Source organism: Mytilus galloprovincialis, chromosome 7 (assembly GCF_965363235.1).
Source record: "Mytilus galloprovincialis chromosome 7, xbMytGall1.hap1.1, whole genome shotgun sequence".
Taxonomy (NCBI): domain Eukaryota; kingdom Metazoa; phylum Mollusca; class Bivalvia; order Mytilida; family Mytilidae; genus Mytilus; species Mytilus galloprovincialis.
Window position 1 is genome coordinate 66,037,145 of NC_134844.1, and position 15,058 is coordinate 66,052,202.

Sequence of the window (15,058 nt, forward strand, 5' to 3'; positions counted from 1 at the left end):
ATGCATATAAAATGTATATATTCTAGATTCATATTATGTCCAAAAAAATTATTTACAACAGTTACTTAATTCATTCAGTTTAAAGAATGTTTCTGAACAATACATAGGCTGTATGGTTGCATCTTATTGCTTGCGTTCACTTCATTTGAACTCTGGTGGATAGATATCTCATTGAGAATCGTACCATGCCACTATTAGTTCTATGAAGAGATTAACTCTAAAGAATAAAAAAGGAACCCTAGAAAAAACATTTGTTATAAAAAGAATATTGTTTGTATAAACATCGAACGACAAAAATATATGACATATAATTTTTCTGACGTCAGACACGCGAATCAATGAATGTTTTTGTAGATAGATGTTTTTGTGTTGTGTTAAATTGTTCCTTTTAAAATTGTTAAGATGATGACTGATGTACCCATATTTTGACAATTTCATTTATTATGTCTGTTCAGTTCACCCCTCATTGTAAATCTAACGGAATTTGATGAGATTGTCAACAAAGTGAGAGGTTAAGCGCTATAAAACCAGGTTTGATCCACTATTTTTTACATTTGAAAATGCTTGTACCAAGTCAGGAATATGACAGTTCTAATTATATTCTTCTCAAAAAATAAAACAGGTGGAATTGTTAAATTTAAATCAAATGTTGAACATTTTCCCGTTTTGCTTTCACAAAGGCAAATAAGTTGTTTTTACTCTGATCTTAATTTACAAGAATTGCCAGTTTTGCTGTCAAAGGTCTGATTTTCTCTGCAGGTACTCTGGTTTTCTCCATAAATTATAACTGGTACCTATGATATAGCCAAGTGCTACAAAAATAAATCGATCAATGAGTATAGTCTTCACATAGATAATTTTAAAAAAATGTCATGTTTTTTGGCAATACTTTTTCCTTCTCATTTTAAAATCTGACCTGTAGAAAATGTTGTTATTATTATCATAAATTTCAATTGTATCTTTGAACAGAAAGTAAAACTTATATTATTATTTTTTTCCCCAGACAAATCCATTGCATCAAAAAACATCAAGAAGGCAACTACTCCTCAGAAATTGCCAGTGTCTACACCAAAAACAACACAGGCTCCGGGAAAAGTTCAGTACTTTGCTGCTAACATAAACAGTTTGCCTCCAGCTGTCATTCAGCAGTTAATTAAGTCAAATGCTTTGTCCATACAGGCAGGAAATAATCAGCAGGGGATGATTTTATTAACAGCTGTCAATCCTGCAGAGCCTGGAGGTGCTCCTGGAACTAAGGCAACACTTACTTTACAAAATCCAGTAGCAACCAAAACCACAAGTCCTTCTCAACAAACACAATCTATATCACAGAATGTTGCATCAATAGTCAGAACCTCAGCAAATATTGACAAGAGAGCAACAGTTGTCACAGAAAATCAAGTCGAGGCCAACAAGTTAACCAAAAATGTTTTTGCTACTGAACTTTCCCAACAGAAGACGATCATACCTGTAACAAATGCACAGTCTATTGTTGCCTCTGCCAAAAACGTGCAACAAAATAAATTTTCTAATTTTGCAAAAACTTTACATGCCACGCCTGCTACACCACAATCACTTGTGTCAAGTGTCCAGACTGTCCAATCTACAACATTTACTCAACAAACACCAACTGTTCCCATTTCAGTGCCAAGGACAGCTCAACCTAAAATGATTATACAGCAGAATCCCACAGCACTACCTGTGGCTAATCAAGGTCTGAGATTACAGAATTTTGGTGGGGTCAATGTGATCAATCAGGGTGGATATGTTTTGAATACCGGACAGAACCAAGGTGTGGCACTCAATTTGAACCCAACTCTGAATATGGCCAGTCAGGGAACTTTGAACCTTAATACAGGTCAAACTGCAATGAATATTGGTGGTCAAAGTTTAACCCTTCAGCAGATTCAGGCATTGGCTTTACAAGGTATAAATTTGCAAGGAATATCTCTACAAGGTTCAAATATAATTGTACAACCAAATGCTGGTTTAAGAATTCAGACACCTGTGAGCAATCATGGACAGCAAGTTATTGTATCAACAATTGGAGCAACAGTTCAGAATCCTGCAACTTTGACAAACTCCAATTTGGCTTCAGTTCAAGTGCAAGGGACAGTTCTGTCTCATAAAATACAAAGCAGTCCAACGGATGCTGGATTAAATTTATTAAATCCAGTTTCATGTTCAATTGGAGACATTTGTCCACCTATAAGTCCAGTGATTGGGTCAGGACAGGCAAATAAGGACTTGAATACCATAAATCATCCAGGAAGTGTTCTGACTGATTACCCAAATTCTCCAATGTTTGGCTTACAGATTTCACCTGGTAGAACACAATGCAAGTATGCAAGCAATGTGACAGTGAAAACATTACTAGAAGCTAGAAAACCGTCGTTTACTGAAACGTCCCCAGAAAACCACGGAACTATTGTTGTACAATCAACCGCAACTGGAATAAAAAAATTAAAACTTCCAAGCAAAGCAGCTTTAGATTCTGCCATACAAACTGTTGTGACTGAAGTAAAAACATCTTTACCTACCGCTAACATTAAAGTGCCATCCCCTGTAACAATGCCGTCAATTCAACCCAGACGTAACATTACTAAAACAATACAAAGTATGAAAGTTCCTATTCCAACTACACCAAAAGTGGAAACTAAATCCAATGTACCAATAAATATTCAGGTTTCACCACCAAACTATGTACAGCCTATGTCTCCTGCTATTGGACAGTCAAACATTACTCTTGGCACACCAGTGCAGTCAGGGCAGCCTAACCTTGCTTTGGCTAGTCCATTACAATCTGGGATTTTGAACATGAATCAGGTGAACAGTGCCGGCCAAATAATGCTGACGAATTTTAAATCAAATACGAATATTCCCACCGGACAGAATGTTGTTCAAGGTTATTTGACCCCACAAGGTCTTATAATACCGTCTGCAAATCTGAAAAACTTTCAAAATTTGCAGAAAACCGTCAGTTCTAATGTTATCGGAAATTCTTTAACCAGTGTCGAACCTGCATCTCCTTTGTTAGTTAATTCTTCTCAGATTGGAGCATCATCATTAGCAAGTTTGCAGTCAAATTCTCTAATCTTTGGTGCATCTAGCATGTCTAGTATAACTGATAAGAACGAGCTAAAACATTTACAAAATGTGCAAGACTTGCGGAATATTGCAGCCATTAATTCAAATATTATTCCTCAGATTGGATCTCAACAGTTTGTACAAAAGCCTATGGGATTATCTGTCGCAGGCAATCAACTTCAGTCTGGAAACTTTGTGTATCTTTCTCCGTCAGCAAATGTTCAACAAGGATCTCAAATTCTACTAAACACAAATCAACCATTGACATCTGTATCATTTAATACACCATCCGTTAAGTCACTGATTTCTGTTACAGGTTCTTCTTTAAATTTACAACCGGGAACAATTGGTGCACCTCAAATTCAGCGGAGTGTGAGTTACGAAACGAATATTGAAAGTTGTAATCTTAGGCCTGTTATTTCATTGCCACTTGGAGCTCAGAAAAAAGACGAAACAAAAAGCACTATCATGTCATTGCCTCTTGCTTCAATTAAGGCTGATTGTGTCACTAGTTCAGTTAGCTCTCTACCATTAGCTTCTGTGAGAGCCGAAGATGCAAGTCTCAACATTACAAAAAATCAAATTCCAATGCTAAATACATTTGGAAGTAATGCCACTTTATTGAGTCACTTAAATAGTCCTGTATTAAAGACTAATGTTAACCACTTTGCTACTACTTCTAAAGGTGATGGAATAAGGCCACCAAATGTTGTTTCATCGTCAGTAGGTCAAAATAACTTGTTAGCTGGAAAAAACAATATTCAGCAGTCATTTGTGAAAGAGATGACTCTGGGTCAAAAATCTGTTCTGTCAAGTCCACAAACCAGACAGGTACCCATGATATTGAACCAACAGGGATCCAGTTCAGAAATTATGAAACAACTGGCAGCTGCTCAAGTGCTAGGGACACCAGTTCAACAGATATCGAAATTACAAAATTCCAATGTAGCTTTAGCCAATGGAAATAAACTTGTCATTCAAGTTCCTGGACAGTCCAATGTTTCGACACAACAGTTTGAAAGTAAGAGGATCTTGCAAATACCAGGACAAATGCTGAATAATACAAGCACAGGAAATGCCGGTAAATTGGTCATACCTGTATCAAGACCAACAGTTTCCACTCCTACTCCAGCAAATATCACAAGTGCCATGTCTGGACTGAAAACAGTAACTTCAGTGCCAAATAAAGTGATGATTCAAGTACCAGGACAGACCCAGTCAGGTAGTCCAATGCTTCTGATATCACCACAGAAACAATACATACTTGGTTCTCAAAATGTGCAAAAATCTGTAGCAAATAATGTGTCCCAGGCACTGCCATTGCCTTCTCTGTCTGGTCAGGTGACTAATATCCAAAAGTCTGTAGCACAACAAAAGGACCAAGTGTATCTTCGTGCATCTGCACCAAATCTTGGTAAAAGTGTGGACTTTCCTGTATTAAAAGGACAAAATGTGGAAAATATTTTCAAGTTTCCTAATACATCTATAAATAACTCTAGTATTCAACAAACATCTGTGCAAGGAATTGTTAATACTGCCACAAATTCCCATGTGCTACCGAAAGGAGGAACAGGTGCACAAGTAGGAAATAAAATGACATTAACTACAAATTCAGAAGTCCCACATTCAAATTTAAAACCAAGTGGACAGCAAACAACTGTAGCACAGTCGCCAGCAAAGTCGCCAACAACTCCACAGAAATTGTTTTTGTATAATATAAATGGCCAGTTAGTGACAGCTCAAGGTGTACCTGTGACAGTAGACAATGGTATACTGAAAATATTACCGCAACCTAAAATACAAATGTCAAATTTCAACTTGCCGAAAAGTCCACCTGCTGCCTCAAAACCTCATGGAAACGTACCGATTTCACCAAAACCAGGGCAGCAAACTGTCAATACACAGCAGGCTTATTTGAATGTACTCTCCAGTACAAATAGTGCTTTGTCATCAGCCTCATTACCACAGTGTTCTAAAACTCAGATTTTACCAGGAGGTTTAGTTCATAGTGTAGCAGATTCAATTCCGACCAATCAGTTGTTAGTAGGAAATGGTACACAGCAGCTGAAATCTGTTGTCCGTAATTTAAATTCTAATTTAACCTTTGTGACATCAAATTGCACTGCTAGTAGTAATATGAAACAAAACATGCTTGTTACAAATTCAACGGCCGGACAAAATGTGAATGTTGGTGGAATATTGTCACATGATTCCATCAATACAAAACCGTCTCATAGGTTCGTTGTTATGCCAGAAACTGGTGGACAGACACAAATTGTATTTCCTCAACCAAATGTTCATTCCAGTAAGGCTTTAGTTAATACTGCACATAATGCGTCATCTTCCATCATGTCATTGTCATCTGCTAACTCACCAATCGTAGCTGTCCAGACTGTGTCACCAACTGTCATGTCCGTCAACTCACAGATCATTAAAAAGTCACTTGTACAAAGTTCACCTGTCATTTCCAGTCAGACATCAAAAGTAAATAATGCAGCACAAAAAATTGTTAATTCTGTCAATATGAATAATCATAATAATATAAACGGTCAAAATGTTGTCACAACTAATCCTGCAACAGTGAAAAACACGACCAAGCCTAACAGTAATAGCACTGTGGATGCTGAAGAGGCTGCTCTTAACTTGTTATCCTTAGCCAATCAGAGATTCTCATCTTGATACATGTGACATATTCAGTGTAAATTAACATGATAGCAATAGTGGTGTATATTTATGATTTTGTATTTTGACAGGATTGTAAATTCAGAAATTAGTGTGTGCATTTATTAATGAAAGATTTGAACATCTGTTGAAGTTGCTAGATTTAACTATGGGATTTCAGTAATTGCTTCAAGTAGAAAGTGCTATCTGTAAAGAAACATTGTTTTGAATGTGTTACTCGGTTGTTTTATTTTTGACATTAACCCAAAAATCACTCCAATTTCTGAATGTACAGAACCTTTATTATTTGATTCCAATTTTCATGACTATTAAGAAAATGTTTTTGTTCCAATTTCATGGTTTTTAGACTTCACAAATAGTAGATTTGTAAATTAATGTATGATTGATGGAAATGATCAAAGTGTTATGACCTATGAAATTGATAAATGAAACTTGTGTACAACTATTTTTTTTTTAGTAATCAATGATGAGATAGATTGTGCATTTTATTTCTTTTTTTGTCATTTACTGAGCAATTTAGTTTATTGTAACTGGCGAACTTAATTTCAACTGCAGTTTTAAATTTAAAAAGTTTTTTTTATTGAATTGAAATTGACCAACTGCAGGAAGTTATTGACTCCTTAGACATGTTAGACATGCTAGAAACTTTTTTAAAGGAAGATTAAACCATGTAACTTATTTTAAAATATATATAAGACTACTGTCTTTGAAAACAGTAAATTTCCTCAGTTAATGAAAATTGGTGTCCATAAAATTGATTAATTCACAGTATTTCAGTGTAGTATCCTTGAATGGGCATTATTATAAGTTCTAGTTCTTATAGATGTCATTTGTAAATATTTTTTAGCTGAAAAGACTTATTTTGATGTGATTGTTGATAATTTGATTGGTTGCAATTCAAAATTAAAATGCTGTCACATCATTGGTTGGATTTCAATTGTTATTGATATTATTAGCCAATGATAATACTTTTTACAATATTACCCAGAATCCTTAAGATACAGAAATTGGGAATTTGCCAGTTTCTTAATCAGACTTTTGCAATCACTTTTAATTCAAAATTGCCACTTCAGTCCTATCACATGGAAGTCTTCAAAAGCATGTACATTTGTTAGGAAAATGAGAATATATTTGATTTGTTGCAGAATGAGATATTTAATTGTAAAAAGTTATCAAATTTACATAGTACTATTAAGTGCTTTCAAATTGTTTGTTTGCTTGTACTCTTTGTTTGATGCAAATTGTTATTTTTATTTTTTGTTAAGGTGGTACCTAACACTACAGGGAGATAACTCTGTAAAATCAGCTAAACGTTTTAATTACACTGTGTTGTTAAGGGGATATAAAGCTCCTCGATGATCAAAATAAGTGTTTGTCGAACTGCTATATAACCAGTGTAATTTTTCTGATGAAATGGTTGGTTCAATTTTTTTTTTAATTTTATACTTTTGTCAAAGGGTCAAAGTAAATACTTTGTCAAAATTTTGTGAAACTGAAACGAGCCAAATTAATTGTAAGGAAGGTGTTGGGTACTGATAATTTAACCTGTTAAAGTAAAAGAAAATGCATCTTTTTCAAAGTATTTAAAATAGTGATTCTTATGATACTGAAAATGAGTTAAATAATCTGTTCAGTTATTAATGCAAATCATTGTTAATTAAATAAAGCATTAAACTGATTCAATTTCTATGCTCAGACAACATTAATTCCATTAACATAAAATGCTAGGATTTTACATTGGGTGATCTGAACGCTTTTTGCACTGATAAAAACAACATATTAATTTCTGAATATTCAGTACTAGTATGTATTTAACCACAACTCGTAAAATATATATGGTTTTGAACAAAAAAATTAATGGAATTGTATATTTTTTTTAATGATGGGTTGAATCAAGTATGATATTTGTATTGTTTTGTTCTGGGTTGATGTTGAAATTCAATATTTGAATTTAATATGTACATAAATGTATGAAGAGTAAATAAAAAAGAATCTATTTTTTTGTTTTGAGTTTCAACTTATATACTGTGGATTTATTATTATTCGTTGCATACCAATTTTCGTGGTTTTCGTGGGTACATGTGAATGTTCAACGAATAACATACATGTATTTTCTATAGGATGTGTATACAGGGATAAGTAAAACCACGAAATATAATACCCACGAAAATGCAGCTTTTCCCCAATCCACGAAAATTGATACCCACAAAAATAAATGAATCCACAGTAACACAAAATTCACAAAAAGTAGGTAATTTTATTGAAATATGATTATATATATATTTAAAAAGATTTTTGCATTATGACGAGTTATATAGAAAATTGATATTTCTGCATTTTGTTTGTAGTAATTAATCAAAACATTCTTTCAATATGAGATTTTAATTTACTCGATATATAAGAAAATTCAACAAAAAAACACTGAAAGTTATATTAAAATGATCAATTATAAAGTTTTTAATTAAATGATAAAAGATGCAATACAAAAATGTATGATATTCAGTTTTCCCATCAGAAAAAGTGTGCATGATGCTGTGTAATTAATTAAATAATGTAAAATAGGTTATATTTTCGCCCAGATATACAATTTAGCAATATCTGAGTTAAAATTTCTTTCTAGAGTTCTGTTTTCATGTTTTTTCTTGTACCTAACTCTTATCTCCCTTAATATCAAATGTATGTAAGAATAAATTATCATGATTTTGTCTGGTCTGCAAACATGGCAAAGTTAGTGAAAATATCTCACTTTTCAGTAATTGGTGTTTTCTCCTGTATTATATTTGAATTCGTCTGTGTGGAAAAAATCATGAAATAAAAGTGCTTAATATTTTTTACCATTTCCAATGAAATGAATGATATTTGAACAGGCTATGTTCATTTAAGTTTGAAAGGATACATATACGTAACAGCTTTCTCTAGACAACACTTCTGTAAATTTGACATTGACTTATTCTAGTTTCTTTGTCATTGCAAAAAATTAGAAAAGTTCATTGGAAAACCTGAATTGATGTGACTTTGTATATAAAATGTATTGCCAGTAAAATTAATTTCTTTACATTATTCAGTGTTAATATTCTTTATTCAAAACTGACTGCAACCAAAACAATATAATACTTTTGGACTATTTCAAATGATGTAAGAAAGCATATATTGGCATAAAGGCTCCTTAGCAATATGATAGTTGCTGATAACATTTTTTTCAGTGTTACCATTTTCTTGTCGAGCATGCAACTTCTGACCAAGAAACACCTCGAGGTCATTATGCAGTCTTCAGCCAATATAAATTTTTCTTAAAAATGTTTTTTTTTATGGCATAACAAAAAATATGATAAGTAGAAAGAATACTCTTTGGAGCTTTGATAGTGAAGTGAGTTTGTAACAGGCAATCTGAAGATTAAAGAATATGTATGTGCTATTAAGGGAGAGCTGTCTCATTGGCACTGATACCCATCTTCTTATTTTCTATTAAAATAAAGAAAGTTAATAGAAAGTGCAAAACATGAATCACATATTGGCGACTGGAAATCATCTGTTGATTTTATCTCACTTAAAACAATTGAAATTGACCTGCTAAAACCAACCATAATTCATACTTTATAAAATTATCAAATAGTCATACTGCAAAACCAATTTTAAGTTATGAATATTATGTTATTGTTTCAAATTTCTTTTACTGTATTGATATTTTGTTTAAGTTTTGTATAAATGATGTGGAAACATTATAAGGAATAATGTTTTTTGAGGTTTCTAATTGTTTTACATGTAAATACTGAATGCTGAGTTAAGTTAAAAATGAATGATTGTACAAAGTATGTTATTTAAAACTGAAATTGAAATAGAATCTTATCATCATCTTTTGTGTTATAAATTAATATGTTCCTTATGGGAACCTGTGATGTATTTTGTTATACCTTTGTCATTGGCTATAATGATTAACCTCGTATGACCTTCTGTCTGTTTGTTTGCCTGTCAGTCTCACTAAATTTCAATCACATTATTCTTCGAAATTACAAATAGCACTCTTCCAGATTCTTTGCTCTTCAAAAAAAAGTTAATCACAAAAATACTAAACTCGGAGGAAAATTCAAAACAGAAACTCCCTAATCAAACGGCTAAATCAAAAGCTCACCAATCAAATGGACAACAACTGACATATTCATGACTTGGTTCAGCAGTTTCTTATGTAGACAATGGTCACTTGTATGACAGTCATATATATACAATTCCATTATATTGACAACGATATGTGAACAAAACAAACAGACATAATATGTAAAAATGTCAAAAATAGGGGTAAGTGAAACAGTCAACGTTGATTTATTATCTTAATCACCATAAAAAAGACAGATATATAAACAAACATTTACCATGACACAATAACACAATGACAGGATGTATAAATACATAGCTACATCACATGCAAGAAAGAAACACAAAAAGGCATTCAGACAAAGTAACCGCATGTGTATTAAATTCTTATCAACTCGTAACATAATGACCATGCATCTACAAAATGTTCATCATATTTCTTTAGGAATCTTTAAATAAATGCCTCCTGAAGTTTAAACTCCTGCTTCATGTCAGCATGCTAAAAATGTGCGACACAGATTAATATAAATACATGAATGTTTCATGTATGAAATACCAAGACACTTAACGAGTTGGTTGACCGTTATGGAATAACGGTTTCACAGATGATATCGTATATTTTCCTTACATCGTAACTACAATCCCTTTCCCTTTCATGAATGGTACCTACCGAATGAGACTATTAACCGTATCTGTTATAACATAGCAACACGATGGTTGCCACATGTGGAGCAGGATCTGCTTACCTTCCAGAGCAGCTGAGATCACCTCTAGTTTTTGGTGGGTTTCGTGTTGCTTATTCTTTAGTTTTCTATGTTGTGTCATGTGTTCTATTGTTTTGTCTGTTAGTCTTCTTCCATTTTTAGCCAGGCGTTGTTAGTTTATTTTCGATTTATGAGTTTGACTGTCCCTCGGGTATCTTTCGTCCTTCTTTCGTATTACACAACAAATTCACACTCTGTATAATAGTCATTTTGGGAATAGGTCACGTCGGAAATCAGCAGACATCTCTTACCTATTATATAAAGTTATGAAAACAATCCATATGATATATTAGTTATCATTTTATTACAAAATCATAAATTTTGCGTCTGTTTATTTATTATTCTTTATTAGAAATTTATGTAATACGGTAAAAATGATGTTTCTGGATCCGCAATTTATATACACTGCAATCAGAGATTGGCCTTCAACATGACGTATGTAATCTATTACAGTGTCTAAAATATTATTCAGACATTTCTTTATCTCTATTTAATGAAAATATATATAAAAAAAAAATAAATGCCAAACTTATTACAAGTATCCTTAGAAAATGAAAATAACACTTTAAACAATTAAGACGTTTTACTGGATTTACGCCCCAACCAATTCAAGACATACCAAGTACTCGAAAAGAACGACGAGGTATTATAACAAGTTAGTAAAACAATAATGTAAGTCCATATCAAGCTAACTGAGTCTGAGGTGGATTGGGTTTTTGTTTCTTAAAAACACTAGTCTTGTAATTAAATCGTAAACTTGTATTTCCAGTCACTATCTTGTTGTCCTGCTGTAGTATTAATGATACATCTCAAACGAACCACTATCCAAATGTCACCTTTATTATCAGAACAGTTTTTACATCATAGACGGATTTAAGGCGCCCCCCCCCCCTTTTGTGGGAAAAATTTGGTTGATTATATAGGGAATCATTGAAGCATGACTAGAGCGGGCCCCCTCTTATGTCAGTCAGTGCCCCCCCCCCCCCCTTAAGAAAAGTTCTGGATCCGCCACTGTGCCACCGAAACTAAAAGTAGGGGTCATATTGTTTTACTTCTGTCCGTCCTACGTCAGTCCCATTATGGGTACATAGGTATTCCGCATAACACCTTCTACAGTTTGAAACCTAAGAAGTTTTCACTTTGCTGTCTGTACAAAAATTGAAGGTTTGCATGTGGTTATGTTTTTGATTTTTAATAATTGCTCTTTTGGGAGACAGTTGAACTCAGAAACCATAAGCTATAGATCAACTATATTTGGTATATAAATTGATTGTTAGGTAAACATGTATTTCCTGTTTGGTTTATCTGACCTTGACTCATTTTCTTGGATCATGGTAAGTTTATGTGATACTTGTAGTAAGCTTTAGATTTGATACTATCAACATACAATCAATGCTAAATAACGAAGACGAGACAGCGTGTGCACTCTTTGTCTTGAAATGTCCAAATTTCATCACCGGCGCGTTTCAGAAAGGTACATCATAAATCATGTAAATTATAACATTTGATTTTAGCAGTTTTTTTATGGACATCTCCTTTTTGAAATTACCTTGGAGTTGTTATTTTTGTTATACTTTTTCACGTTTCACGTCAATACCGAAACACAAACCAAGTTGAATCCAGAAAATATGTTCTGGACGAATGAAAGTCAAAGATTTATTTCATTTTTTCTCTCAATATTTTACAATTTAGCAGGTTTTCTATTTTCTTTTTTTTTATTTTGTATTTTCTTTCAGGATCATTCTGTAACTCCTTTTGATCGAGTAAGTGAGGCTAAAGTTTTATAATACTTGTTTGGTCCAATCACATACCAATGAAGCTGTACTTAATAAAAAATGAACCTCGCCAGGGACTCTACGTGGATCAAAACTAAACTTCTTGCATTAACCTGATTCTTGAGTACTCCCTATTTTCTTGAGATATCTTCAATTTTATGTCAATATAATGATATCTACATCTTTTTTTTTTGTAACTGTATCATTGACTGTACATATGTATACTCATATCGACTTGGCAGGTTGCTTGTTAAGCCAATGATAGCGAATTGATCTGACATATGAATGATGTAAATTGTTTAAAGAGGTTTTCTGAAGAAATATCTATGGTCAACACTTTTTTCACCTTTTTCAATACTCTTTTAACATTTTACTCAAAAATGTTACGAACGTTCATGTCATGCTACCAAACTTACTTTCACGGCCAACTGATATTTATCGATAAATCTTATTGAAAATTTCCAATTTCAAATGCGTTATTTCATCAGAATTAAAACTTGATTTTGAAATGACTACAGTGAGTCACGTTGTATAATTGACTTTTTAATTAAAGGTAAATTGCAAAACAATTCTTTTAAAGTAGTGACACATTATATTGTTTTGACTCCACACAAATACGTAATATATAAGCACAACGTATTATTATTGGAGCCAGTAGCTGATTAGAAGGTAAGGCCTTATACATCTCTTTTCATATAGTTGAATATTGGTTTCATAAGACATGTATATTTGATCTTTCTTCCATATTAATATGACTGTATGAGATATGTTTCTACAGAAGTATTATATACCCTGTTTTGCAAGTTATCACACTCCAGAGCAGTAATCATATAGTGGCGTTAACAACATTTCACCAATTAAAAATTAAACAGCAGCCTTAAATTACTTATATATTGAGAGGATTATGTCAGGATCTGTGTTCAGATGAAAAAGAATATATTTGGATACTCCTTCCAGATTGGTTAAGGTGTAAATGTCGTTGGTACAAATTTGATCACGAAAACTGAATGGGTCTACGTAAACTAATGATACTTCTGTCTTTAAAGAGACCGAGATGTTGTAGACGCATGTCATACTTCAATGACAAGTATGTTGTTGTAAACGCCAACAAAGGCCCCAATAACATCAATTGTTTGTGTAAACGACCTGACACATAAAGCTTGATAATGAGGTATAGACAATTTACTTGGAAACGCAACATATACTCCTACGAGAAATACCAAGAAAAAAATCAGTTCTATTTTTGAAAAAAAATATGTTAAATTTTCTTCAATGTACTAGATTGAAATACTATTAATGTAATTAATGACAAGGTTATGTAACTGGGTTTGCTAATTGCTTCACAAATACTATTTAAATAGTTTGTATCAGTAGTAAAAGCCGGTCTCCAATAAAATGCAAAACTACCGATTCTAGGGACAGTGTGAAGCAGGTGTGCATTCTGAAAAATTCATAAAATTTATCAGAGAAATTTAATGTACTTGTTAATCTTTGTCCTCCTGTTAAAGTGTGAACAAAATGTTTGACTTGTCTACTATTTTAAAAGTATTCCCACGTTCAAATCAAGAAAATACTGAATAAACTAGACCAACGTAACTTCAAATACATTATTTTACGAATTGTAACCATACGCCCTAAAAGATACCAAAAATATTTGATACTGACATTATCAAGATGCTGGTGTGTTTTTAATCATTTCGTTAGATGGAAGTTTTTTAACAAACAATTGACATTCCTTTGCTTCTTTAAGTAAGTACTGGAGCACCTGTGATTAATCTGGTGGGGTTTGTGTTGCTCGTGTTTTTGCTTTTATATAATGCTTAGTTGCCTTGTTTGTCTTTTCATCGATTAACGTATTTGTCATGGCGGAGCTAGTTTATTTTCGACCATTGGATTTTGAATGTACCTCATAAATCTTCCAATTTCCTTTTATACTAGTTTAAATGGAATGTATAGCATATTCACATAAAAACTGGTTTAATATGTGCTTACATGATGCATGTGATATATTTCCGCACTCCTGGTCTATTCGAGATTTCGTAAGCATTTATGAAATAATGAACGGAGCCTTACTGTTTACTCTCATTTATAACTTAAAGCTAAATATTAACTTGATACGTAAATGGAAGGGACAACAACTCGGCTTAGATTATGCACAAATCGATGTTATCATACAAAGAAAAATGAATGCAGGATCTGCACGATTCGGAAAACTGAGTTTACCTCAACATTCAATCGAAAACACAATCATTGTGAAAAAGATTTATTAAAGTATATAAAAACGAAGTCATAAGAGAGGGACGAAATATATCAGAAGAACAGTCAAACGCATAGATGGAAAAATCAACTGACAACGCCATGTCTAAAAATAAAAAGACAAACAGACAAATAATAGTACAGAAGACACACCATCGAAAACTCAAGACTGAGCAACACGAACTCCATCAAAAACTGGGGTGGATATCAGGTGCTCCGGAAGGGTATGCATATCATGCTCGACATGTGGCACCAGTCGTGTTGCTCATGTTATTACAAATCCAGTAAATAGTCAAATTCGGTAGGTCACATTTGTGGAAAGGGAAGGGTATTGTAGTAACGACATAAGGAACATATCCGATATCATCTGTAAAACGGTTATTCCATACATGTAACAGTCAACCA

At 33.0% G+C, this 15,058-nt stretch overlaps 1 protein-coding gene across 1 annotated transcript in view; it reads left to right on the top strand.

Annotated features, from left to right (window-relative positions):
* The window catches only part of LOC143083493 (uncharacterized), a 36,293-nt gene extending 26,670 nt beyond the window's left edge, over positions 1 to 9,623 (top strand). The window contains exon 16 of the mRNA XM_076259752.1: positions 1,004 to 9,623. Within this exon, the coding sequence (XP_076115867.1) occupies positions 1,004 to 5,766 (4,763 nt within the window). The 3' untranslated portion in view covers positions 5,767 to 9,623. The remainder of the gene's footprint in view (positions 1 to 1,003) is intronic.
* Positions 9,624 to 15,058: the final 5,435 nt, after the last annotated feature.